General features: G+C 50.4%; 1 protein-coding gene across 1 annotated transcript; it reads left to right on the plus strand.

Annotated features, from left to right (window-relative positions):
* Positions 1-225: 225 nt before the first annotated feature.
* Positions 226-24,611, plus strand: NR2E3 (nuclear receptor subfamily 2 group E member 3). Its single transcript, XM_035728068.1, has 10 exons — positions 226-300; positions 7,986-8,159; positions 8,395-8,515; positions 18,999-19,125; positions 19,302-19,405; positions 19,493-19,741; positions 19,828-20,003; positions 20,893-21,139; positions 21,394-21,499; positions 23,315-24,611. The coding sequence occupies exons 1-10, from the start codon at positions 226-228 to the stop codon at positions 23,445-23,447; spliced, it is 1,512 nt and encodes a 503-aa protein (XP_035583961.1). The 3' UTR covers positions 23,448-24,611.
* Positions 24,612-25,954: the final 1,343 nt, after the last annotated feature.

Raw genomic sequence — 25,954 nt, forward strand, 5'->3', positions numbered from 1 at the left:
TCCAACTCCCCTTGGGCCCGTTTCACCTTGGTCTTGAGTTTAGCCAAGTGTTTGACAAAATCTTTCAGGCTCTCTTGGTGCCTAATAAAGTGAGGTATGACTTAGGTCCTCGTGCCCATTGAAAGCCATCCTGCACTGGAGACGGTCTCGGGTGGAGTCTGTCCTTGACTCCGCCCCGCGCAGTGTTCCATCAGTAACTCTCAGAAACTCATTATTGTGCCTACAATGGGCTTCCCGGCCCTCCCACCTACCTTACCTGCCCGGAAAATCTCCACACAGTCTCGTTTCTTTTTGATTCTGGTAAAACTCACTTAACCTAAAATTCACTATTTTAACCATTTTGAAGTGTACAGTGCAGTGGTGTTTAGTACATCCACAGCACCGTGCAGCCAACACTGGAACATTCTCAGGACCCCCAAAGTCCATTCTGTCTTCAACACCCAAATCCCAGGGCTGAGCGTTCTTACCAAATCTTCATAGCAGACCTAGGAAACTATAATGTTATCCCCTTCTGGAAACAGAGCATTGAGACGCAGAGTCTCCAGCGAAGCCTTGGTGGCTCAAGGATTCTACAGTTGGCTGTCCATCGAGACAGGCCTGTGTCTCTCCCAGCTCCATCTCTGCGGGGCCTGGCATGTTCCATGGTCCCAGCATCTATTAGTTCAGTCTCTTTCTCCACATCAATTCTGATCAATGAACATAATTGCACAAGCACGGAATGGCGTGCTTAGCTGTTGGTGAAAAAGTGCAACACTGTGTAGCTTACTCAGGCTCCCTATGACTGATATGATCGTAGGCTACATTTGAAGATACACAGCTGCCCCCGAGAGAGAGACAGCAAGCCTATTCTGTTCTAGGGGTCAGACCCAAGCTGGAACCCTCTGTCTCCCAATTTTAGGCACCACACATCATACAAGTTCATCCACCATCAGGAAAGAGTCCAGAGGATGGTGGCCAGGATGGGGGTGGGAGGGATCTGGAGAGGAAACTGTCTTCAACCATCTCCAGATATCTCAGAGTCAGCCAGGGACAGACAAGAAACTTGGACACCTCCAGCACATCCGCAAAGAGAAGGGACAGGGAGTCAGACATGCTTCCTGTAATAGAGACGCTTAACAATGGGAAAAGACATTTCAACAGAAAGAGTAATCAGCATAGGAAATTTGAAATATGGACTGTACTTAAGATGATGCAGTTGAATCCACGTAAAACTTCTTGGATGTGATGGTAGCGTTTGGTCAAGCAGGAGTACATGCCTGCTGCAGTATTTAGGGATGAAGGTCACAACGTCTGCAATGCACTTTCATGTAGGTCAGTAAAATTTGTGCGTGCACACGTGTGGAGAGAGAGAATACGTGCAAATAAAGTAAAATGTCCTTTGGTATTAGTGAACGGCATGTGGTGTTCATTACACTATACTTTTCCGAGGTTTGAAATTTTCTAAAGTAAAAAGGGGGTGCAGATAAAGAAAAGAGGATAAGGAGAAGAACTCAGATTTCGGCAACAATTTTTCACATTTGTCTAATGATTGGGGCACCTCAGTGGCTCAGTCGGTTAAGCGTCCAACTCTTGATTTCAGCTCAGGTCTAATCTAAAGGTCGTGAGTTCAAGGCCCACGTGGAACCCCCTTAAAAATTTTTTTTGTTTAACGATAAGAATCACCTGGAGTGCTCATTCAGCCCTCCGCACCGCAGCTGTGTGCCTCCCCCAGAGGCGAGCCAGCGGTCTGCATGGCGAGCCCGTGCCCAGGTGATCGTTATCATCACTAAGGCTGGGAAACCCCAATTTATTGAGCACCTGCTTTGTGCCAAGCATTATCCAGGTCCTTTACATAATTCAACTTAATCTTCACAGCAACACTTATGAGGCAAGCACTTCATTTTGTGACCATTTTGTGGATAAATAAATTGGGATTCAAAGAATAAGTAACCTGACCAAAGGCATGGCTATCCAGTGGCAGGGGCTGTCTTGGGTTTTCTTGAAGCCTCGGTGTGTAATGAAATCAACTGGGACTTTTTGTTTGTTTAAATGATGTGGGGACCTCACTCCCAGATATTCCAGTCGTTTGGGGTGGGGACCAGGCACTGGTGGTTTTAAAGCCTTCCCAAGAAATTCTAGCCAGGACCGAGAACCACCGAGGACCACCGAGAAGGGTGTTTCTCACTCTTTAATGTGTGTTTGAATTACCTGGGATCTTGTTAAATTTAAGATTCTGAGTCAGTGAATGCTGGGTGGGACCTGAGAGTCTGTATTTCTAGCAAGCACCAGGGTGAAACTGCTGCTTTGAAAATGAGGCATTCAACACTAAGAAAGTTGCAGGTTTTCTTCTTTTATTGAAAAGTTGAGCACATGACCACTGATATAAAAGTCTTTAAAATTCAGATTCTTGGACTTAATCCACCAGTTTACCCCTTCAATCAAGGAAACGTAGAGGCTCTGAAACTCTTTTAAGCCTGTACTCATGTGTCATACGTGATTCAGTTTTTTCAAACAGAAAAAAACAGACAACCTGTGTATCATTCAGGCATCCGTTGGCCGCATGCAAAAGAAAGCTGACTATCCCGACTCGGGGATTTATTTTTCTTTTACAACAAGAAGTCTGGCTGGCGTTCGTTAGTGACTCAGCAGTTTCGGGGCCAGCTTCTTTGCCATCCTCTTGGCCTCTTCCTCATGGTTACAAGACAGCTTCTCCTGCTCCAGCTATCACATCCATCTTCAGGGGAAGAAGGAGGAAGGACAGTTGCAGGTGCATTGGCCTCCGTGTACTAAGCTAGCAGCATTTTCCCAGAAACCCTCCCATACCCAACAGGCTTCCACTTAGATCTCATTGGCCAAAATGGGCTCCATGGCCGTTCCTACCTACAAAGGAAACTGGGAAGACAGAGAAAGGATTGTCATGATTAGTGTGAACCAATTAGGATCCACCACCGGGTGCTGGACTCACAGTTGCTCTGGGCACAGTTGGGATTCTGTGAGCAGAGACACAGGAGGGGACAAACATGGATGAGGCCACCAATGATGTCTGCCCTTAGTGAGCACTGACTTCTGGACAGGAGCGATCGAAGGTCAAACACCACAGCCTCTGTTCGTCCTTGGCCTGTCGAAGAGCTACTCCTTCAAATGGGTTCAGGCCATCCATCTCCCTTTATTCAACAAGTATTTCTTGGGGCGCCTGGGTGGCTCAGTCGGTTGAGCGTCTGCTTTCGGCTCAGGTCATGATCTCGGGGTCCTGGGATCGAGCCCCGCCTTGGGCTCCCTGCTCAGTGGGAATCTGCTTCTCCTTCCCTCTGCTCATGCTCTTCCTCTCTCTCTCAAATAAATAAATAAATAGTATTTTAAAAAATAAACCACAAGTATTTCTTGAGCACACACTGTGTGCTGAGCACCACTTTGGGTACTGGAGACATATGAGTCCTGTGGACTTTACAAATTGCTGTCCATTTGCAGATAGGGAGACCCCCAAAGGAGCCAGATGGAGTGGATGAGCCAGTCTTCTGACATGAGTGGCAAATAAATGGACATCAAATTTGGCTGTTTTCTAATAGCTGTCATGGGTGTTGCCGTACAGATCTTCCTAACCAGGCAGTTAGGGAACTCACACTTAGCCTCCTCTGGGCAGCATTATTTAATACGTGGAGCCACCTTGACAGCTGGGTACTATTCTCTCTGTTTTACAGCTGGGAAAGCCAAGTCTCACCAGATTAGGAAATTTACTCACAATCACACATTCCTGGTAGCCAAAGAATTCGAACCCGGGTCTTGTGTCTGTTCCTCCGCATGGTACTACCCCCTCCGCAAGAATTGCAGAAATCCATGCATAAGACAAAAATTCCCTTTAAAACTAAACTTGGGCCAGAACATATTCCTCGAGCTTGTGGTCCACGTTACAGATGCTGATGATGGTGGCTTCACAAGGGTTCTCGGGCTGGAGGTGGAGAGCCCAAGGACAATGGGCAGCCCACTTCTCTGATACTTACCCACAGACACACACGCACCGTTGCCTCCAGGGAAAACACGTCAAGGAACCCCCTGTCCTTCTCTGTCTGCCCTGCTTTCACAAGTGTTCTGAGAAAGGCAGAGTCAATCCCGTCTGGAGGCTGGCCAGGGAGAGAGGGGTGAGAGCAGCGAGGCGCAAAGGATCAAATCCGCCTGAACTTGATACCCTGTCAGTCTCTCCTCTCACCCGCCCTGAGTCCTGGATGGGCCTGCTGTCTACCTTTTGCTGTCATCTTTGCCCTGTGGTTCCCCTGAGCTCCGACTCAGGGCCCCCTCACAGCCAGTTTAGAGTCTCAGGTGATGACCCTGTTTGTCTTATCAGTTGCTGAAAAACAGACTCCCCCAAAACTCAACAGCTTAAAACCACTCTTTTCCTATTTCTTACAATTCTATGGGTCAGGAATTCAATCAGGGCACACCGAGAACAGCTCCTTTCTTCTCCACGTGATGTCCCCGGGGGCTGGATCATCCCAGATGGCTCTTCACGCTTAGCTCTGAAGGCTCAGCTCACAGGGCAGGGATGGCTTGCCTCGGGTCCTGCATCTGGAGCCTCAGTTGTCTGTTGGCTGGATTCACTGCTTCTCACCCATGTATTCTCGGGGCCTCTCCCTCCCCACATGGCTTCTTCGTGTGGTCTCTCCTTATAGCGTGGGCTTCTCAAACATGGAGGAGAAGGAAGAGCATGCAAGAAGAAGAGAAAGCTGCCAGGTCTCTTAAGAAAAATCGAGGTGTCCAAAAGGACTTTAATATGCTAAAGAAGACTCTCAGGATACTGGAGGCCTTGCTATCATTAAGCTAGGGTTGTTTTTCCTTCTAGTAAGGGATGAACATTAACACAGCTGGGAGCTTCCTGGAGGAATGTTATACTCTACCCATCTCAGGTCCTTGTCAATGGGCTGCAGGTCATAAAGAAATTCAAGTTTGGGGGGCGTCTGGCTGGCTTAGTCCATTAAGTGTCTGCCTTCGGCTCAGGTCATGATCCTGGAGTCCGGGGATCAAGCACAGGGGTCAGACTCCCTGCTCAGCGGGGAATCTGCTTCTCCTTCTCCCTCTGCCCCTCCCCCCAACTCCTGTGAGTGGGCTCTCTCTCTCAAATAAATAAATAAATACATAAAATCTTTAAAGGAATTTATTGGGTGCCTGGGTGGCTCAGTTGGTTAAGCGACTGCCTTCGGCTCAGGTCATGATCCTGGAGTCCCGGGATCGAGTCCCACATCGGGCTCCCTGCTCAGCGGGGAGTCTGCTTCTCCCTCTGACCCTCTTCCCTCTCGTGCTCTCTGTCTCTCATTCTCTCTCTCTCAAATAAATAAATAAAATCTTAAAAAAAATCTTTAAGAAAAAAAAGAAATTTAACTTTGTTTACATTCCCTTCTGCCTCTGTTTCCCATATCACTTTTCGAGAGGAGGGTGATGTTAGGGCTCCAGGAAATTGAGTTATGGGTTTCTGAAAGTTAGGCTATCGATAAGAATGCTTTTCCTTGTAAATCACTAAGACTTTGGTAACCTGAGGAAGACTCCTGTCTTGCAGGACTGTGATCTTTATTAGTTAACCATTTGTTTTTCCCTTCCCTGAGCTTTAGGGCAGTCAGGGGTGCCTGAGGAATGTCACACAAGTCCCACCTGGGAGCGGGGTGTTGTGGGGTGTCAGCTTGTGCTTTGCCCTCGGCTTGCCTTCTGCTCCCTCATCAGGAGGTACAATTTTATTTTTTTAAGATTTATTCATTTATTTATTTGAGCGAGAGAACGAGCAGGAGCAGGGCCAGAGGCAGAGGGAGAAGCCGGCTCCCCGCGCAGCAGGGAGCCCGATGTGGGGCTCAATCCCACACCCTGCTTGTGTTCCCTCTCTCACTATATCTCTCTCTCTGTCAAATCAATCAATCAATCAATCAATCAATCTGTGACTGGGAATTCATCCTGGGGAGAGAACTTAATGAAATGGTGGGTTTTTTTTTTTTTCAGGAGTGTTTTCTTCTTTTTTCTTTTAAGATTTGATTTATTTATTTGAGAGAGAATGAGAGAGAGAGAGAGAGCATGAGAGGGGGCAGGGTCAGAGGGAGAAGCAGACTCCCCGCCGAGTAGGGAGCCCGATGTGGGACTCGATCCCGGGACTCCAGGATCATGACCTGAGCCGAAGGCAGTCGCTTAACCAACTGAGCCACCCAGGTGCCCTCAGGAGTGTTTTAAATAGTAATTTTTCATTTTGTGTTTTCATACATTAATGATAATCCTTTAAAAATAGGTATGTACATATACTCCATTATCTGGTTGACTTCCTTACAGCCCAGAACCACCACTGGGACTGGCACTGGTGATGTAGGAAAGATGTTGGGGTTCGGAGCTGATGGCCAAGAAAGAATTCTTGAGACGTCTTGGGTGCAAAAAGGTGGTTTTATTAAAGCTCGGGGATAGGAGCCGTGGGCAGAAAGAGCCGCACTGGGCTCATGAGGAGTGGCCCATTATATACTTTCAAGTTGGGAGGGGGTTAGAGACAGCGTAAGTCTCTAAGGAATTTTGGAAGCAAGGTTTCCAGGTCCTTGAGCAGCTAGCTTTGTTGGGAAAAAGTCATTTATTACCGTCTAGTAAAACCTGAGTCATGAGAGCCTTCAGATGTGTATCGGTGGGTCATATGCTTGGAGGATGACTGCCAACACGTATCTTGGGGGTAGAGATAAAGGAAGTTTCCAAAGGAATTTTTATATGTTAAAGTAGACTTACAGGATCCTGGGGGTCGGGCTAAGATGGCCTTTTGCCCTTAGCAAAGTGTCAACATTGAGGCAGCTGAGTTCCTAGAGGAAGGTCCCTCTGCCTGTTTCAAGGACTTGTCAGTGGGCTGTAGGTAGTAAGGAAATTCAATTTTTCTTTTGCCTCTGTTCCCCACATCACTGAGAGCAGGTGGTATTGCTTTAATTGTCATGAGTGGAGTTAATATGGAATCAGATTTAGTATTAAAAAGTGGATGCCCGCAAAGCAAACGCCAGATTATATCACAGACTTGCTGTTTAAGACAAAAGAGCTGCAGTAAAGTGGAGAGTTGCTGGTCCTCCCTCGCCGAACCCAGAAAAACCTGCACCCTACGCTCGATTCCTATTTCTAGGCCCTGAGGGGCAGCTGACTTTCAACAGAGCATTCTCTGGTCTGTCCATGTTGTTCCTCTTAATTCCGTTTGCTTGCAGGAGAGTTTTCACTTCCTTAGCAGAGTTTGATCCTTCTACTTAGTTCGATGTTTGTAACATTATAATTAAACATGAAGTTATTTAATCGACCTTGGAGGTTAGTGAAACAATGATTTCCCTTTAAAAGCTGTCTGGACATTACTTGAGCGCAAGCAATACTGCAGTAACCAGTAGCCCGAAGCATCGGATGATTCCAAATAGCTTTCCGGGTGCTGCCTCACTGGTCACCCCCCAGGCAGGGCCCCACGCTCCTGGGCCCCCTGGCAAGAGCGCAGGAGAGCAGTCAAAGTGGCCAAAGGCTGGTCATCACCCGCCCAGGTGTCTTCATGAAGGTCACCAGGGCTCCTCCACAAGCAGGCAGGCGCCCGACAGGTTGGTCCAGCACGGATTCGGGAACGTTCAGCTCATTTATTCTGGTGATGACCAAACTCTGGGGGAAGCAGTAGGCAGGTCTATGTCCAGAAAGTTCTCTGGCTCCCAGGCTCAGGGCATCCCGCTCTTCCTCATCACTCAGACTCCCCGCCCCCCCCCCCCCCCCCCCCACCCCCCCCCCCCCCCCCCCCCCCCCCCCCCCCCCCCCCCCCCCCCCCCCCCCCCCCCCCCCGGTGATCTCAGTCATCCCCTTCTGCACAACCTGCTCCGGACCCCTTTCCAGCTTCCCTGTCTCCATGGCAGCAAGCAGTCAACATCCTAGTCTCCTCTGTATCATCCGGCCTCCGCCCCTAGCGTCTGCTGAGTAGGACAAGATCTCTTGGACGGAGCTGTGTTTGTGCCTGATCCCGTTGCTTTCATCCCTTTTCTCTCCTACCAATACAGTATGACACGCCAGAGGTTCCTGACCAAGTCCTAATACAGAAAATGTCCTTCCCGCTCAATGCCCACCCCACCCCACCCCTGGTAATCCGGCCCTTGAGGCAATCGCCTCTAAAATACAGAGAAACCAAATTCCCACTAATTGCTCCATCACATAAACTCTTCTTTGATGCTCTGGTAGAAAAACACAGCTGTGCATTACACACTGGGTAACTTTGCCGGGATTCGTCACTAAAAGATTTTAAATCCTCTGCCTGATGTTGAGAGTACTGAAGGTTTTTCTTTTTCTTTTCTGTAATTGCAAAGAAGAAATTCCCCAATCTCTCATGCTAGAACTTGGAGAGTGAAACCGTCCACGGAGCAGGCAAAGCTTTTCTCATGGAGTAACACCTACATCTTGTGGCCTTGCCAGTTATTGCAAGTACATCGGGCTACCTCTAATACTCTGACTAGTGCTACCAGCACCATCGAGGATCTTAGATCCCGGAGACAACTTGAGAAGTCCTCTAATTCCATTTCCTGTCTTCAAACAGGTAAGGTTTATTAGCGCCACTATTTCTTTATTGTAGCAGCCCAGAGAGGTTAAGAGGCTTGTCTGAGGTCACACAGCTAATACGTGGAGTATCTTACCCCAGGCTCCTGCAGTCCTCTGACCACTTTTTAGGCAGAGGAAACCCTTCTTCAAACTAAATTCTACCAATTATAAAACCCAAATGCGAAGGTGTTCTGGTTAAAATGCCAGCCCCTTGGCTCAGCACACCTTGAAAACCAGGGTCCCACACCAGGGGCTGCTTCCCTGGTGAATCGATGAGGAAACATCGGGGGAAAGGCCGGGGAAGGATCCCTGGGAAGATGTCCTTCCATTCGGAGGTAGTTTATCTGACCAGTTTCCTGTTCTGGCCAGACAAGGCCCTTTTATTAAAACACATTCTCTTCTTATCATGATTATTAGCAGCTCTTCATTTTTACATGTCTCTTCCCAAGAGAATCTCTAAGTTGATTTCCAGTAAATGTTTTAAACCTCCAGTGACAGTGTCAATGGCAACATTGGCCTTGGGGGTGACAGCGGCAGGAAGGCGTGGGGGAGCGTCCTCCATGCCAGGCTCTGGCCCAGGAGCAGAGGGGTCTGATGCAGTGGGAGTATTCTAGCAGAGGCAAGAGCAGAGGGTCAGAGAAAGGAGCCCCGAACTGCCGGGAAGTAGGGGAAGCTCTCAGTTACGCTTTCAGTCAGCCGTCCAGCAGATCAGGCTGGTTCCGTGTGTCAAGCCCTTAAACACGAGAGACGAGATCTCTGGTCTCATAAAGCTTATGTTCTAGTTGGACAAGATAGACACTAACAACAAAACAAGTAGATGAATAGGAGTTTCTGATCGTGACTCTGGGGTGTGGGGAGCAACGTTAGAGAGCCTGGTCTGAGGAGAGGCATTGGGGCCGCATCTGGAAGTGAGAGAAAGAGCGAGCTAGAGGGAGAGGGAAAGCGGAGATGTTGGCCAAAGGGTACAAACTTCCAGTTATAGGATGAATAAGTCCTGGGGATCGAGGGCACAGCATGGTGACTAGAGTGAACAGTACCATACTGTATACTGGAAAGTTGCTAAGAGAAAAGATCTCAAATGTTCTCATCACAGAAAAGTGGTGCTCGTTATGTGAGGCGGTGAAGCCTTTGCTAACCCTACTGGGGTAACATTTCATAATACATGTGTGTATCAAATCGGCACATTGTACACCTTAAACTTACACGATGTTATAGGTCAATCATACCTTAATGATGCTGGGGAGGATTTTAATAAATAAATAAATAAATAAATAAGTCACCAAAATAGCACCATAATTTTTTTTTTTTTTAAGCCAGGCACTCTTAGAAAGCTCAAGGGCACCGCTGCCTTTTTCTTCTTCCAGGAGGGGGCACTGATGAGTGCGCTAGCCAACCCCATCCAAAGCCAGCACCTGGAATTTTCCACTAACGCCTCACCCTCTTCAACTTAGCTCCTCAAAAACTCCATAGCAAGATCAAAATGGTTAGTGAAGACAGATTTAGGGTGTAGGTGGTAGAAGCAAAGGGAGAAAAAGAAGATTTAGGCTAGAGGGTATGTCCAAAGTCAATGACCACAATTTTTTGTTTCATTTTTCATGTTGAAAATATGTATATATGTTTTTAAATTAACATTTTATTATATAAAACTTCAATCACAAACAAAATTATAGAGATAATAGTTCAATGAAATACCATGGACCCATCTCCCACATCGGCCAACGCCAGCTTTAGTCGTTCTGCCTTCATATACCTCCTCCTTCTGGTCACTCATTTATTAAACAAAATTTTTGTGCTGTCATTTTTAAAAAGCGAATCCAAGACGTTGAATTACTTCACCAGTAAATACTTTAGGATATGTCTCTAACAGACCAGGATTCTTTTTCATTAAGCATAAGCACAATACCATTGTCATAGCAAGCTAAATGTAAAACAAGTCTTTAACGTATTTGTTTTTTAACATTCTATTTTTGAAATAAGTTCAGATTTCTGAAAAAGTTATTTTATTACATTTTTTTAACTTTTTTAAAAAAAGATTTTATTTATTTATTTGAGAGGGAGAGAGCACAAGCAGGGAAGGCGGCAGACGGAGGGAGAGGGAGAAGCAGCCTCCCCGCTGAACAAGGAGCCCGACTCGGGACTAGATCCCAGGACCCTGGGTTTATGACCTGATCCGAAGGCAGACGCTTAACCGACTGAGCCACCCCGGCGCCCCCGGGAAAGTTCTTTTAAATTTCAATGTCCTTAGTCAAGAATCTCACCTTAAAATCGGGTCTGGGAATAAAATGATAGATCACAGCCTTAACTAATTAGAAATTACCTCCTGGAAACAGACTGTCAGATAAATAAATAAAGATGCCGAAGAAACAGTATGACAACATAAAAGATCAGTAAAATAATGCCAATTTCTATTCAGTGGTATGTTACACTAAAGATAATAATAAATGTAAATAGGTTAAATTTGATATCAACCAGAGTGCCCCTGACTTAGCCAAACTACTTTGCTTTTGTGTACAAGTGCTAGTGTGTCTGCAAGTATAGCGTCTTTTGCTCCTTCATCATGACATTTTCCATATAACTCCTTCCAATGGCAGAAGAACAGCCGTCTTGGAAATGTGCCATAATTTATTACATTAAAATATATACTTAGCTATTCCCAATGCATGCTGAATGAAAGCAACATCTTGACATATCACAGTTTGGTGTCTGTGTAAGAAATTCTAAAGAGCAGGTCTTTCAGGCTCCTTGGGAGGTAACTGGGGAGCCAGAACAGCACATGCAAAGTCCCCGTACTCGAGGGAGTGTGCTGCAATCGGGGATCCAAGAGACCTCTGCAGCCCCGCTGACAGGATGGGCCCCCTCCCATACCGTTACATCATAGGGAGAATTGCTTGGAGTGTATGCATTTTCTAAAATGTCATTCTAAAGAATACATCCCTCATCTATGAGGAGGCACTGGTTATCTGTGACCTCAGTTTAGCATTTTCACCAAATTAATAAATATAGCTAAAAAGTAAGGTCAGAAAATACAGCTTACATCAATATCAAAAGTCAGGAAGGCAAATGGGCCAAATTCACATCTGAACACTGCTCATCTAAATAGTTCTTTTTGGACAAATTCTAGAAGCCTGTGCAGTTGTCACGACGTTGTCTGGGATCTCGAGATTAAACCACAAGAGACTCAGACAGAGACGGCATCTTTGTGCCGATAGAGCGAATCTCAGCCTACCTTTGTCACAGGAGGCCCAGGGTCTCACCACACACATACTCACACCTAACCTTCACACATGCACACTACAAGTCATCCCCAGTCATACCTGGTGCAGAGCAAGCCCATTAAAAGCAAACACAGAAAACAAAGACATTTTCTGGCGAATAATCCTTTCACTTATCTCTATAAATTTTTTTTGCAATTTGAATCTAAGAATCTGCGTCTTGTAGAAAAGCTGAGAACAGAAATGTCAGTTCAAAGTGGCTTTCCATAGCCCAGAATATCTGCTGTTTTCTTTCAACTTCACCTGGAGACAGACTGTGTCTAGAGGGGATTTTCTTTCCGAAATGTATGAAGGTGGTTTTTGTAAATATGATATTCCCACTTTTTATTCCCTTACCTTTGGGCAGATACATTCTCCTAACATAACCACCTTCTCTGCCTGGGTTTGAATCCCAACTCTGTCACCTACTACCTCTATGACATTGGGCAAGTCGCTAAACCTCTCTGTCGTTCTTGGTTGTAAAGGGAGGACATAGTGATGATGTCTGTCTGATGGTGTCATGAGGATTAAATAAGTTCTCACCAGGGCGCCGGGGTGGCTCAGTCCATTAAGCGGCTGCCTTCAGCTCAGGTCATGATCCCAGGGTCCTGGGATCAAGTCCTGCATCCGGCTCCCTGCTCAGTGTAGAGCCTGCTTCTCCCTCTCCCTCTGCCTTCCTCTCTGCCTACTTGTGCTCTCTCTCTCTCTGTCAAATAAATAAATAAAATCTAAAAAAAAAAGTTCTCACCGACCAACACTCAGAACTGTGGCTGCTACATAACGATTTCTTAATAAATATTTCCCATTGTTATTATTATTATCATAGGTCATATTTATTTCAAATTAACCAATCTCTTATATTTGTTTTTTTTAAAGATTTTGTTTATTTATTTGACAGAGAGAGACACAGCGAGAGAGGGAACACAAGCAGGGGGAGCGGGAGAGGGAGAAGCAGGCTTCCCACGGGGCAGGGAGCCCGATGTGGGGCTCAATCCCAGGACCCCGGGACCATGACCCGAGCCGAAGGCAGACGCTTAAAGACGGAGCCACCCAGTTGCCCCAGCCAATCTCTTTTAAAACACAAAAAAGCCTTATTTTGATTACAGTTATAATACATGTCCATTATTAAACACTCAAACAACATAGAAAAATATAAAGAAGAAAAGAAAATAGTAAAATTCTCCTTCAGAGAAACCTCTGTCAACCCTTTGAGCATCCTTCCAGATAGTTCCTGTGTCTGCATACCAAAGATAATGTTACATGCCTGATGGCCTGGGGCTCCTCGTGGACATTTGTCTTAGGCAGTGCTTTCTGCATCTGTAAAAACAGACTTGGTGAACTGTCTCCAAGAGAGCAGGAAATAACATGGCTTAGACCAGTGGTTCTCAACCAAGAACAGTTTCGCCCCTCAGGGGGACATTTTTGGCAATGTCTGGAGACATTTTTGGTTGTCACAACTGGGGAGAAGAGGCTGCCTCTGGCATCTAGTGGGGAGAGGTCAGGGAGGCCGCTAAACATCCTACAAAGCACACGGCAGCCCCCACAACAAAGAATTTTCTGGCCCAAAATGTCAATAGGGCCCAAGTTGAAAAACCCTGCTTGAGGTTGTTTCATTTCTAGGAGATGATAAATATTAGAACCAGGAGGGTCAGTCTGCTAGAATACTCTGGTATGATTATACCCGTTGTTAAACTTTAAAATACTTCTGTACTGGTTTTCAGAGAGCTCCCCACAACCGGGGGCCCCCTGCCTGGGCCCTCCCCCAGCCTCCAGCGCGGCCCCAGCACAGCGTGGAAGGGTCTAGAGCTGGTGTAGACAGAGAAGGGGCGCCTCCAAGACCAGGCTGCAGTGGGCCGCAAGAGCTCGGATGAGGCAGGCCTCGGGCCTGACGCCCTGTTCTGTTGAGATTCTAGTCCTCCCCTCAGGTAATGAGGGAGCAAAATCGAAGGCAGGAGAAACTTCTCATTCTCACACATCGAAATGTTTAACAATTTCTTCATAAATGTTTCCTATTATTGTTAATAGTCGTAGTAGTAACATTTATTTCAAATTAGCCATTCTTTTTTTTTTAAATGAAAAGAGCTTTATTTTATGCTGCTTATACTTGTAATACATGTTGATTATTAAACATCCAAACACAACAGCGACCTTCCTGTTTGGGGTGAGAATTTCTGCTTGTGCTATCTTAATAATAGCTCTGCTAGACCTGGGAGAAGCCCACCTCTGGGAGCACAGAGGGGAAGAAGTTAAACAGATACCCTTCACTGCCAGTCATCCGGGACAAAGGAGGAAGGGGGTCACCCCCAGCGTGGGGCTGCAGATCAGATGCAGGGGTTCTGGACAGACTGCCTTTTGTCTGCTCCCCTAGGATGGAAGAAGGAGCCTCTCAAGTTCTGCTCAGACCTTTAAAACGATTCTGGGGGAAGGACTTCAGAAGCCAAGGGCTGGGGAAACTGCAGGAGAATATCTGATTATTTCTAAATGTTATCTTGAAAAGAAAAGAAAGAGGCTTTGTTGAGAAACTTTCCTGCTGTTATCTGCCTCTGGGAGTCCTGAACCTTCCACACACTGCTCTAGAGAAAGAAACTATTGATGACTTTAGGTCCTACCAGGAAGAAAGGAGTCCCGTGATCTTTGGCCAGCAATTCCCTTGAGACACATGAAATCAGGCATGCTGCTTTGTAGCCAGCTTTCGAGTGGAAACACTGTGGGCATATTTCCATGTAAATGAATATAGAAATGCGACCATGTGCCATGGCTCTCCAGCATGCCACTGTCGGGATGGAGCATACTGGGGGTAGCCTGCTGTCTACAGGTGGGTGTTTTACTAAAATTGCTGCAGGGACCAGCCCTATAATTAAATCTTGGTGAAATTTTCCATGGGATAGGTTCCTGGAAGTGGGCTTGGTATCCTGGTCTCCTTCTCCAAGATCACAAAGATCCAGGGGTGGGGAATAAAGAGCTTTTTTTTTTTTTTTTTTTTTTTTTTGACAGAGACATAGAGCACAAGTAGGCAGACTGGCCTGCAGAGGCAGAGGGAGAAGCAGGCTCCCCGCTGAGTGGGGAGCCCGATGCGAGGCTTGATCCCAGGACCCTGGGATCATGACCCGAGCCGAAGGCAGATGCTCAACCGACTGTGCCACCCAGGCGCCCAATAAAGAGCATTTTTAAGAAGCCCCAGAAAATATGTTCCCAGGACCAAATGCCACGACTGACGCTTGTCCCAAACCGGAAGCCCAAGGCTCCTGGAACCGTGGTGTTCAGCCCAGCCAGCCTGACCTCATCCCAGAACCATTCCTCCTGCCTCTGACAATACCCAGGTCAACTCTCAGGCCTGGGACCCAGTGACCCAGTATATGACAGGCCCCAGACCATCGGGGGCAGGGGGCTTTACCTGCCGGAGGGAGGTCTAGTTCTGCAGGCTTTTTCATCCATCCCCTCCCCGTCTGCCCTGCCTGCCCCAGGCCTCCAGGGAGTCAGGGAAGTTGCTGACCTGTCCCCTGGGGGAATAACTGTATTAGTGACAAGGTGACCTCTGGCAGCTTCGTCAGCAGATTCAAGGCTTTGGGCTGCGTAATCCTTTGGCGTCTGCCCCAGCAGCTGGTGGTCACAGATCGGGAGAGAGCCCCTGCCCGCAGCCCCGCTGGGCTGTCATCCAGCACCATCCAGGCTCTGGCTGGGCCTGACTTGCCCAAGAACAGAGGGTCAGGGTGAGAGAGGAGCCGGGCTGACCCCCGTGAGAGGTCAACGTAATAAAGTCCAAACAGCGTAAGAACGGGCACGTCAAACACGGTTAGTGTCTTTTATTCTGATGGATTTATTTTTTGCCATTCTAAGTACCACATAGCCACTACAGAATATCAGGGAAAAAAAAGACAAGTTAAAAATGAGCTACTGTGCTCTAAGTGCCTTGTCATCCACACGCCCAGCTGACCTGAAACTCTGAACCCAGTCCCTGGAACCTTCCATCGGCTGAGGAGAGAGAGGTGACCTGGACTGAGATCCAACCCTGGGGACAAGACCCGGCCCTGGAGTTTCTTCCTGCCCCCCAGGGCGGCATGCTCCCCTTCTCCTCGGGAACAACGCGCTCACTCGCCGTGGGCACCAGTTACCTTCTGCTGCTAAAGCCAAAGAGGTGCTCAGTCTTCCTTGAAGAGCGCCATGGGGGAAAGCAGGAGGCTGAAACTCCTGACTCCACCCCCAGGCTCCTCTCCTTCTCCGCAGCTTTGTGGCCTGAAGCGATTTGCTTAACCTCTCTGAGACTCTGTTTCCTCACCTGGGGGTTGAGGTTTGCTGTGAGGTTTGGGTATGATGTTGGGAGTATTTGCACTTGCTTTTTCCTTCTTACTGTTGGTGATGCAAAGACGTGGGAGGACACTTGACCTGGACGATGTCTCCATCCTCGAATCCTCTCCCTCCCTTGCTCCCAGGACCCACGCTGTCCTGATTTCCCCAGCGGCTCTTCCTTGGCCCAGACCTCCAGGGTCCGAGGCCCTCAGCTCAGCCCTGGGCGCTTTCCTCCCTGCACACACACGTATGCTCGGGGCGGCCCCTCATTCCGGGGGCTTCAGTGACCATCTCCATGGACAAGCTGGGGACGGGCTGGTTGAGGCATGTGGAGTCGGTCTCCACACCTGAACTCTGGGTGGGTCTGTGGGTGGAAGCTCCGGCCCAGACCCAGGCAGGGGTCAAGGGCTCACGGAAGCCAGGCGTGTGTGCAAGATCCCCCAAGGAGAGCTGAAAAGATCCTATGGGGCCCGCTCTGGGGCACCCTGAGGTGATGACCATTCAGAGTGGGGAAGAAGATGGCAAAGACATGCTCCAGAAGTAGGAGAGACAAGCTTTGGGAAGGAGGGACCACGTGCATCAAGTTCAAGGGAGATGCCCTGAGCTGTGGAGGTTAGATGGAGCTAGAGAATGTCCAGTAGAGGGCCCTGAGGGCTGCCTGTCTGGAGGGGTGCAGGTGAGCGCAGAGGCAGGGGAGGTCAGGTATGGGGCCTCCGCCTGGTGGCCTCGATCTTCTGAGGCCCCAGAAAGCGGATTACCCCACAAAGCCCCTCGAGCTGACTTCCCAAATCCCCAGTAGTGCTTCCCTGTCACAATGAGGGTTAACCCCACTTACATAAAGGCCTCGCCCCTCCTCCTCTGTCCCCTTCACTCCATGATCCTTCCAGAAACTTCTCACTGTCCCCCTCCCCCTTGGGCTCTAAGCCTGAGCCAGGCGCTGCCCCCCGACCCCCAGAGGTGAGCAGGTCTGCTGAGGATGGGTGGTGGCCTCTAGACCAACCCGGCTCTGTCCTGGGCAGGGGGTGAGAGTGGGGGTGGGGGCAGAGGAGCAGGGAAAGGAAAGGCAGTTTCCCGAGGCTTGCTCTGTGACCTCCGCAGAGAAATCATCATAATAACAGCCCCCACCACGTATTATGCTCTGCGTACTGGGCACTGAAATTTTTGATACCCCTTTTCACAGACACGGAAACTGAAGCTCAGAAAGGCTAAATCACTGGCTCAGGGCTGGGCCGTGTGACTGGCCTGAGCGGGAGCAGGGATTTAAATTTGGCTCTGTCTGGGCTCTCTCCACACTCCCTCTGGAGCCGGGGCTTGGTCCAGCGGAGGCCCAGACTCCTCCTTTGGCCTCCTCACCTCACAACCACACTGGGCTTGAGCTGGGAGGACGGCGTCTGGGGACAGCGGAGAGGCCGGCCTGCCAGGGACGGTGAGGCCGAGTCGGGGAAAGGAGGGGAGGCCACCTGAGAGCCTGGAGCCAGGCTCAGGGGCTGGGTCCTCACGCCCTCCCATCCTGCAGGCCCTGCTCCCCAGGAGCCTACAGCTCCTCTTCCGCTCCTCACAGACCTGAAGGAGGCTGTCCACCTTGGGCCCCAGGCCTTCCTGCCTCCCGGCCAGCCTCAAACCCTACACTGGACCCATTCCCCTGTGTGATGGGCACCACCTCTGTGCTGGATGTGTGGGGAGCCCCCTTCCAGGATTTGAGGGTCCTGGGCCCTAAGTGGTTCCTTATCAAGGGTTCAGGTGGGAACCATGAGGGTGGAAAGCTGGAGCCCCAGTGAACACTATATACGTGGAGACTCACACGCACACAGGGGATGCACACAACACCTCCCAGACATAACTTGTGCTCCCAGACACATGCCCAGCAGCTCAAAGAGATTCAAAGTCCTGGGGGACCTGGAGTCCACACCTCCCTTCAAGATTGGGCATTGGATGGCCAGCCCGCTGAGAGCACAGGGCAGAAGAGACCAGAGACACTGGGCAGCTCGGGGGGTGTGGGGGGGCTCCGGGGGCACCTTGGTGACGCTGCCGCTGTGGCTGGTTGATCCCCTGTGGAGACAGTAAAGATTAAGAGGATCATAAGCTGCGTCCAGCACTGCCCTGCGAGAAGTCTCCTAGAGCCAGAGCCACGGCGGTGAGGGGAAGTCGGGGCAGCTCTGAGTTCAGACAGACAGACAGACAGACAGGAGGCAGGAGGACAAAGAGGAGAGACTTGGGAGGGAGTGAGGGAGACCACCAGGGCCAGGGAGGGGGAGAAGTAGAAACAGGAGACAGGGGCACCAAGAGAGGGACAGCGGTCAAAAGAGGGAGGCCAAGGCTGGGCCCACTCAGGGCGCCTCCCTCAGCAAGGCAGGTGCAGGCTGCCCTGGGACCCACTAGCACCGGGCCCACTGCCCGAGCATGAGCTCCAACATGGCTACAGCTGGGCCAGCGACTGTGGCTGCCCCCAGGAAGGAGTCCCCGGGCAGGTGGGGCCTGGGAGAGGAGCCCACAGGTAGGGCTTTCCTGGAGGTGGGGTCTGGGCCCTCGGGGAGTGCAGTGCGGACCAGAGGGTCGCAGGGACCATGAAAGGAGCTCCAAGGGCTGTGGGCAAGAGTCAGGGAACAGGCGGGCAAACCCAGAACCCTCGGAACATGGGGGTGGGCAGAGCCAGGATGGGACCCCGAAGGAGAGAGAAACAGCCTTCGGGTGTGGCCGCGGAGCCCCTCAGGGGTGGGGTCCCGGAGGCTTCTGTGGGAGGGCAGAGCCTGAAGCCACCGGCAGAGAGGGAATGGGGGGCGGGCTGGTGGAGGCCGGAGCTAGCCCGGGGAGGGGCGCGGGGTGGGGTGTCCGGACCAGAGGGACTGGCGCTTTAACTGTGGGCGGGGCCGGGGATGGCGGGGAGGGCTCGCTGAGCCGGTGGGAGGGAGGGGTGAGACCCAGCCGGGCCCCTGCCCCCCTCAGGCGCGGGCCCCTCGCTGCAGTGTCGCGTGTGCGGGGACAGCAGCAGCGGGAAGCACTATGGCATCTACGCCTGCAACGGCTGCAGCGGCTTCTTCAAGAGGAGCGTGCGGCGGAGGCTCATCTACCGGTGAGGGGGGCCCGCCTGGGACGGCCCTGCCTCTCCCGCCCCTGAGGGACCCTGGGCGGGGTGTGTTGGGGGAGGACGTTCTCAGGGGCGGAGGGGCTGGGCCAAGCATGTCCCAAACCCACGGTCGAGGGCCTGGGTGGTGGGGCACTGACACCCTGGGCGCCCTCGGCCCGCAGGTGCCAGGTGGGGGCGGGGATGTGCCCGGTGGACAAGGCCCACAGGAACCAGTGCCAGGCCTGCCGGCTGAAGAAGTGCCTGCAGGAGGGCATGAACCAGGACGGTGAGTCGGGGCCCATCCCAGAGACGAGTGACGTTAGAGATGGGGGCCCAGGCCCGGGGGGTGTCCTGACCCTTCCTGCCTCCGCAGCTGTGCAGAATGAGCGCCAGCCGCGGAGCACGGCCCAGCTCCGGCTGGCCAGCGTGGAGTCAGACCCGGAGCCCCGGCTGGAGGCCCTGGGGGCCCCCCTGGCCCCGGCGGGGCCCAGCCCACGGGGCCCCACGCCTGTTTCTGCAGCCAGAGCCCTGGGGCCTGGGGCCCTCACGCCGCCGGGGCACCACCACTTCATGGCCAGCCTTATAACAGCCGAAACATGTGCTAAGCTGGAGCCAGAGGATGGTAAGTGGGAGGCCGGCTGGGGCCCTGAGCAGCCCCTGCCCCGGCCCCAGACTGGGGGCTGATGTCACCACTTCCTCCTCCAACAGCCGACGAGAATATTGATGTCACCAGCGATGATCCGGAGTTTCCCTCATCCCCATACTCCTCCTCATCACCCTGTGGCCTGGACAGCATCCATGAGACATCAGCTCGCCTTCTCTTCATGGCTGTCAAGTGGGCCAAGAACCTGCCCGTGTTCTCCAACCTGCCCTTCCGCGATCAGGTGTGTGTGTCGGGAGATGCACTTGAGTCAGCTGCGTTGGGAGCGCATACAGCCCCTGGGCAGGTGATGCCTGGGGGTGCCCGAAGCTCAGCGATGGTGACGGTTGGGATGCACGTGTCTCTGAGTCAGTGTTGGTCAGGGATCCATGTCTCAGGGATGTGAGCACTGGGGGCGCTCACATCTCTGGGCATAGGTGATAGTGGGCTGTGCACCTCGGGGGTGATGGTGGCTAGGGCCACTCAGGGATTGGAAGGCAGTGCCTGTGGTCCCCTGGGTCTTCTCTCCTCCTGGACAAAACTTCAGGTCCTACAGTCCCTCTGTATGTGACAAGGCTGTCTGCACACCCTGAGTAGTGCAAGTGGGAGACTCTGGGCTCTCTAGGAGCACAGATGCCTCTGACTTCAGGGTTCGAGTTTCCACCTAACCTCTTTACCTGTAGGACTTCCCTCTGAGCTTCTTAAGGGCAAGCAGACCTGTCACGATAAACCCAGGAAGAGAGGCACACTGAGGGTCTGAGCCCTTGGCCAGTGGTTTGGATGGAGCAGCTCAGAGGTCAGGCCGAGTCTGCTGAGCACACTCAACTTGGGACGCTTGTGGGGACTGTCCCTGAGGCTGCCCAACTTCCATGGCTCTAGGCTTTCTTAAATGTTCTAGTTGAGGCTCTGGAGGGAATGCATAGAGCATCTTGGAGCCTAGGCAGCTGAGCCAGATCATACCAAATCCCAGAGCCCTGGGCCCCTGGCTCAATGTCAGGCAGAGGTCAGGAGATGGTCTGGGCGTCCAGGGCCAGTCCTTCCTTTCCTAGGGCCCTGGAGAAGGTGGCAGAGGCTCAGGCTGAGCCAGAGATGTTGGATCTCCACCATCATGCTTGCTCCTTCTTTGAGCACAGGTGATCCTGCTGGAGGAGGCATGGAGTGAACTCTTCCTCCTCGGGGCCATACAGTGGTCTCTGCCTCTGGACACCTGCCCACTGCTGGCCGCACCCGAGGCTCCCGCTGCCGGCAGCTCCCAGGGCCGGTTGGCTCTGGCCAGCACTGAGAGCCGCATCCTGCAGGAAACAATCTCACGGTTCCGAGCGTTGGCGGTGGACCCCACAGAGTTTGCCTGCATGAAGGCCCTGGTCCTCTTCAAACCAGGTGGCTGAGTCTTCGCCCAAGCCTTACGGAAGTGTGGTTGGGGTTAAAGAATGGGAATTCCAGTGATTTCCTTCTGCCTCTCCCTCTGCCTCCACCACCCCACATAGACCCGGGGTGTGCAGGCTTCTTCCCTGGGGAGCAGGAGGAGCGAGGTGCAGGGCTGGACTCACTCCGCCTGAGGGCCCTGGCTGACTGTGGCTGGGGACGGGCAGGGTGGTCTGGGAGAAGAGCTCACTGCCGATGCTTCTCTCCAGAAACTCGGGGCCTGAAGGATCCTGAGCACGTGGAGGCCTTGCAGGACCAGTCCCAAGTGATGCTGAGCCAGCACAGCAAGGCGCACCACCCCAGCCAGCCTGTGAGGTGACCTGAGCACCTGCCTCCCTGCCCATCTGTCCCTTCACCTCTTTACCCTCCCCCCCCCCCCCCACCTCTTTGACACCATCCTTGGTGTCACTCATTAGATGGCCCAAAGGTCTGATTCAACCAGCACAAATCCAGCATCTCCTGTGTGCCAGGTCCCAGGGGTGGGGACAGAAATGAGCAGAAGACAAAGTTGTTGCCTTCCCAGGATGCCCACCACAGTGGCCCCACTACAGATGAGAACCACCCCCATCAGATAGTGAGGGTTCGGGTACCTCTATCTCTCGCTATGCATCCACGTAGACAGCTAGGGCAGGAGCCTGGTTTGGAAGGCATAACAGATTGCTGCCAGAGGAAGGTAGGCGATTAAGCTAGAATAGCGTTCTGGGGCCAGCCGGTCCAGGACTTCAAATGTCGGCCAAAGGCCATATGGGATTTGGTAGGCAGAGGGGAGCCACTGCAGGCTTTTGAGCGGGAGGGCGTTGTACACAGAGCTAGAGTGAGTCCAGAGTACATGACCGGGGAGGGAAGCACGCATTGCCATCCTCCAGGGGAGTCCCTGGAGTCCTGCTCTCTGGGAGTGGCTGTAGGGAGAGGACAGTTGCAGAGGCCTCCAGAAGTCAGAATGCATCTGACTTGGCACGTGGATGGATGTAAGGAGCAAGAGAAGAGGTGCTGTTTGGGAGAAGCGGGAGTCAAGAAATAAAAAGGAAAGGCAGAGGAAGAGGTAGTTTTGAGGGACCATGACCAGGTTTGTTGGAGCTCCGGGGAACATCCCATAGGGATGCACCTGGCTAAGCCACATGCGTGGATGAGAACCCGGCTGTGGCTGGGTTTGGGGGCAGTAGCTCCTGAGAGGCTGAGAGCGTGGCTGGTGGTGACCCACTAAGTTTAATTTCAGATCCACTAGGGGACGAATACCTGCACTTTGAAAAACAATTTCTCTATTTGACTTTCTAGTTACTTCTTCCTGAAACTCCCTAGCTCAGAAAAACGAGAGAGGAAGGAACAAGCATAAGACGCACAACTTCTCTGTCCCACCCACTTGGCACTTGCAAGAGAAAGAAAGCCCTTGGGTTGAAACAAATAAGTCCTGCAGATAACTGGGAGATGGCAGAAGGCCTCCCACAGACCTCCACGGTGGGAGTTGAGCGTGGAGCTGCCGCACTTTGAAGTGGCCTCCTTGATGTTGGGCAGTGACCTCTGTTGATCCTCCCATCTGTCTTTTGGGGCTTCACCATCTACCTTCTCTGCACTGGGGATCCTTGCCTTGGCAGATGGTTTGTTTGATTGATTGATGGATTGATTGATTTGTTCATTCATTCATTCATTCAGTAGGTTGCACACCCAGCGTGGAGTGCAAGGCGGGGCTTGAACTCACGACCTTGAGATTAAGACCTGAGCTGAGATCAAGAGTCAGATGCTTAACTGACCGAGCCCTTTAAAAAAAAAATTTTTTTTTTAATGGTTCTTATTTAAAACTGCAGTTGCTTTTCTTAGGATGAATATCTCTTTTGCCCACAAAAATTATGCTTCCACTTCAGAACACTTTCACTAATGGCTACTCTATCATCCTACTGGACTTACAGAGGGGCATTTATATTCTTATTCAAATATACATAGAATTAATCATAATTATCATAATAATCATATATATGATTAACACATTCTATGTAGCATTAATATAAATAACTTCTCATTTTACAATCTTTGCACATAATAAACAATATTTATTCACTATTTTTATCCCGGTGCCCCCATGACTCATGCTCAGAAGCTGGTAATAAAACTAATGGTGTCCTCTCTCCTGTTCAGGTTTGGGAAGTTGCTCCTGCTTCTCCCATCTTTGAGGTTTATCACTTCCGAACGAGTTGAGCTCCTCTTTTTCCGCAAGACCATAGGGAATACTCCAATGGAGAAGCTCCTTTGTGATATGTTCAAAAACTGAGGGAGGAGGAAGTAAATGGGTCCAACTACTTTAGGAAACAGCCTACGGAAGGCACTCACTTGCCTGCCCTGTGACGCAGTAATCCCACCAGTAGGTATGCGTCCCAAGCAGAAATATCCACCAGAAGATATTATGAAAATAATCACAGCAGCTTTATTCATAATAGCCCCTGACTGTACATCGGCAGTAGGATGAATTAATAAATTATGGTATATTCATTTAATGGAAAACAGCAATCAAGAAGAATCAGCTACCAACACATGTGACAACATGGATGAATTTCGCAGACATAAAAGTAGAACGAAAGAACTTTGCCAGGCACAGCTTCTGCTTATACAAAGTTCATGAGCAGGCAAGACTAACCGGTGGTGGCAGAAGCTGGAATAGTGTTTACCCCTGGGGTAGGGAGGTGGGGTGGTTGGAAAGGGGCCCAGAGGAGCCCTCTGGTGACTAGAAATACTCTTGATGTTGACCTAGGTGGTGGTTTCACAAATTCTCTCATTCATAAAAATTAATTGAGCCGCACACTTAAGATTTGTGCACTTTACTGTATTATGTTAAATCTCAATAAAAAAGTGGAAAAAAAATAAAACCAAGAAAACAAATGTGTTAAAGGCTCTCCATTGGAGAACACTGAAGTAATGAGCACAAGCTCTTGTGTTCCATCTGGTTTCCATACCACGGCAAGAGTCCAGGGGCAACACATTCAAGCCCAGCTTCAAAGTCTCCCACCAGAGTCAAAACCCAGCCTCTCTCCAGATGGGGTCCCATCACCCCACAGGCACTGTCGGTGTTTCTCTTCCTGCCCTTCCTCACCCCTCCATAAACAAAGGTGAGCACATCTGACTTGATGCCAGGCAGCTACAGGCAATTTTTCTAGAAGGGGAGTCTCTTTCACTTCTTAATTCCTTATGGAGAGATGCTCAGAAAAACCTCCTCCTCTGCAAAGACAGACCCAAAAGACCTAGGAAATGATAGTAATGCAAAAAGTGAACTTGTATGCGCCACTTGATGATACACCAGGCAGTGAACTGAGTGCTGAATGGGCATTGATATTCAATCCTCAGATTAGCTCTGGGACAGGGACCAGTCATCCCCAGTGATAAATGAAAAAACTGAGGCTTGGAGAGAACTTAAACCCTGGTGCAACTCTACTTAACTCCACTTAACTCTGGCACTGCCCTCACCGCCCAGAGCTCCCCACCCCTGGAATGACTGAACGATTCTGTTGCATTTCCTGTCCTCCAAGAATAAATGCCTGAAGTCAAGAGGAGGTCATGTGAGAAATCTGTGAAATCCTAGGGGTTTCTTGCTCTTTGGCCTGTGTATGAATTCTCCCAGCTCACAGAGATATCCTGCCTTGATGGAAGGAGGTGGTTCAGGACACTCTGCTCTGGAAATGACAATAGCTAGGCTGGTGCCCAAAAAGGAAAGAGTATGGCAAGTATTGCCCAGCTTGAGCCCTTTCCACTTGAGCACTTAAAACTATTCTTGATCTTCTTTATATATGGATATAGAGAGAGCAGGGATGAGGGGTAGAGGAAGAGGGAGAGAGAGAGTCCTAAGCAGGCTCCACACCCAGTGCAGAGTCTGATGCAGGGCTCAATCCCACAACCCTGAGACCATGACTGGAGCCAAAATCAAGAGTCGGATCCCCAACTGACTGTGCCACCCAGATGCCCCATATTCTTGATCTTCTAAAAACACCAGACTTGCCTGTTATTCAAGCCATCTAATGCCACTATACTATCCAGTTCCCTATCAAAAGTTTCATCCATAAGGTTTAAAGGCCTGCATATAGAAAGCCTGCACATTATACTATCCAGTTCCCTATCAAAAGTTTCATCCATAAGGTTTAAAGGCCTGCATATAGAAAGCCTGCGCAAAGGCACTGTAGCAAGAAAGAAGGCTGAAATAGGACCAGATAGGCCCTGGACATCTACTCTACAGTCACGCATCTCAGAACATAGCTGTGCAGAGGTGGCCTGTTGAGTTCATGGGCTGGTGTCTGGGATGTGTGAGCACAGCAATTCTACACTGGGAGAGATTGTTTGGGATCTCCAGGAGGAAGTCTTGGAGAAATAGAGGAGATTATATATAAACTGGATTAGCCACTGTCATCCTGGCATCAATACTACCCCCTTCTAAGGTAGGTCCTCACTGCAGAGATGCCAGGAACTACATTTCCCAGGATCCTCTTCCCCCTATGGCTAGCTAATAGAAGGCAGGCAGGCACTCACATGAGCCTTGGAAGGTAAACGATGAAGTCATTCCTCTGGAGGCAGTTGCAGCCTGTGTGGGAAGGTGATTTCAGGCTGCCTTTCGAATTGCAGTAGCTTCCAGGCAAGCTCTTAACTTTGGATCTTTTGGCTGAGATCTGTGTTGGCTTTCTCGACCTTTTCTGTGGGAGATTCTGTGACCTTTGTTTCTTCAGTTCTTCCAGTGTGTATTATTAAACCCCTAATTCCTGTATTTTGTCCCTCTCACCTGAAATACACTGAGTGGCT

The sequence above is a fragment of the Zalophus californianus genome, chromosome 6 (genome assembly GCF_009762305.2).
Source record: "Zalophus californianus isolate mZalCal1 chromosome 6, mZalCal1.pri.v2, whole genome shotgun sequence".
NCBI classification, from domain to species: Eukaryota; Metazoa; Chordata; class Mammalia; order Carnivora; family Otariidae; genus Zalophus; species Zalophus californianus.

What these genes read in the sequence shown, in the direction of transcription:
- NR2E3 (XM_035728068.1), top strand. Translation starts at nt 226, where the DNA reads ATGGGCTTCCCGGCCCTCCCACCTACCTTACCTGCCCGGAAAATCTCC. An exon ending in CATTTCCTGTCTTCAAACAG is followed by an intron (nt 8,516 to 18,998) that starts GTAAGGTTTATT and finishes TGCCCCCCTCAG; the next exon opens with GCGCGGGCCCCTCGCTGCAG. An exon ending in TAAGCTGGAGCCAGAGGATG is followed by an intron (nt 19,742 to 19,827) that starts GTAAGTGGGAGG and finishes CTCCTCCAACAG; the next exon opens with CCGACGAGAATATTGATGTC.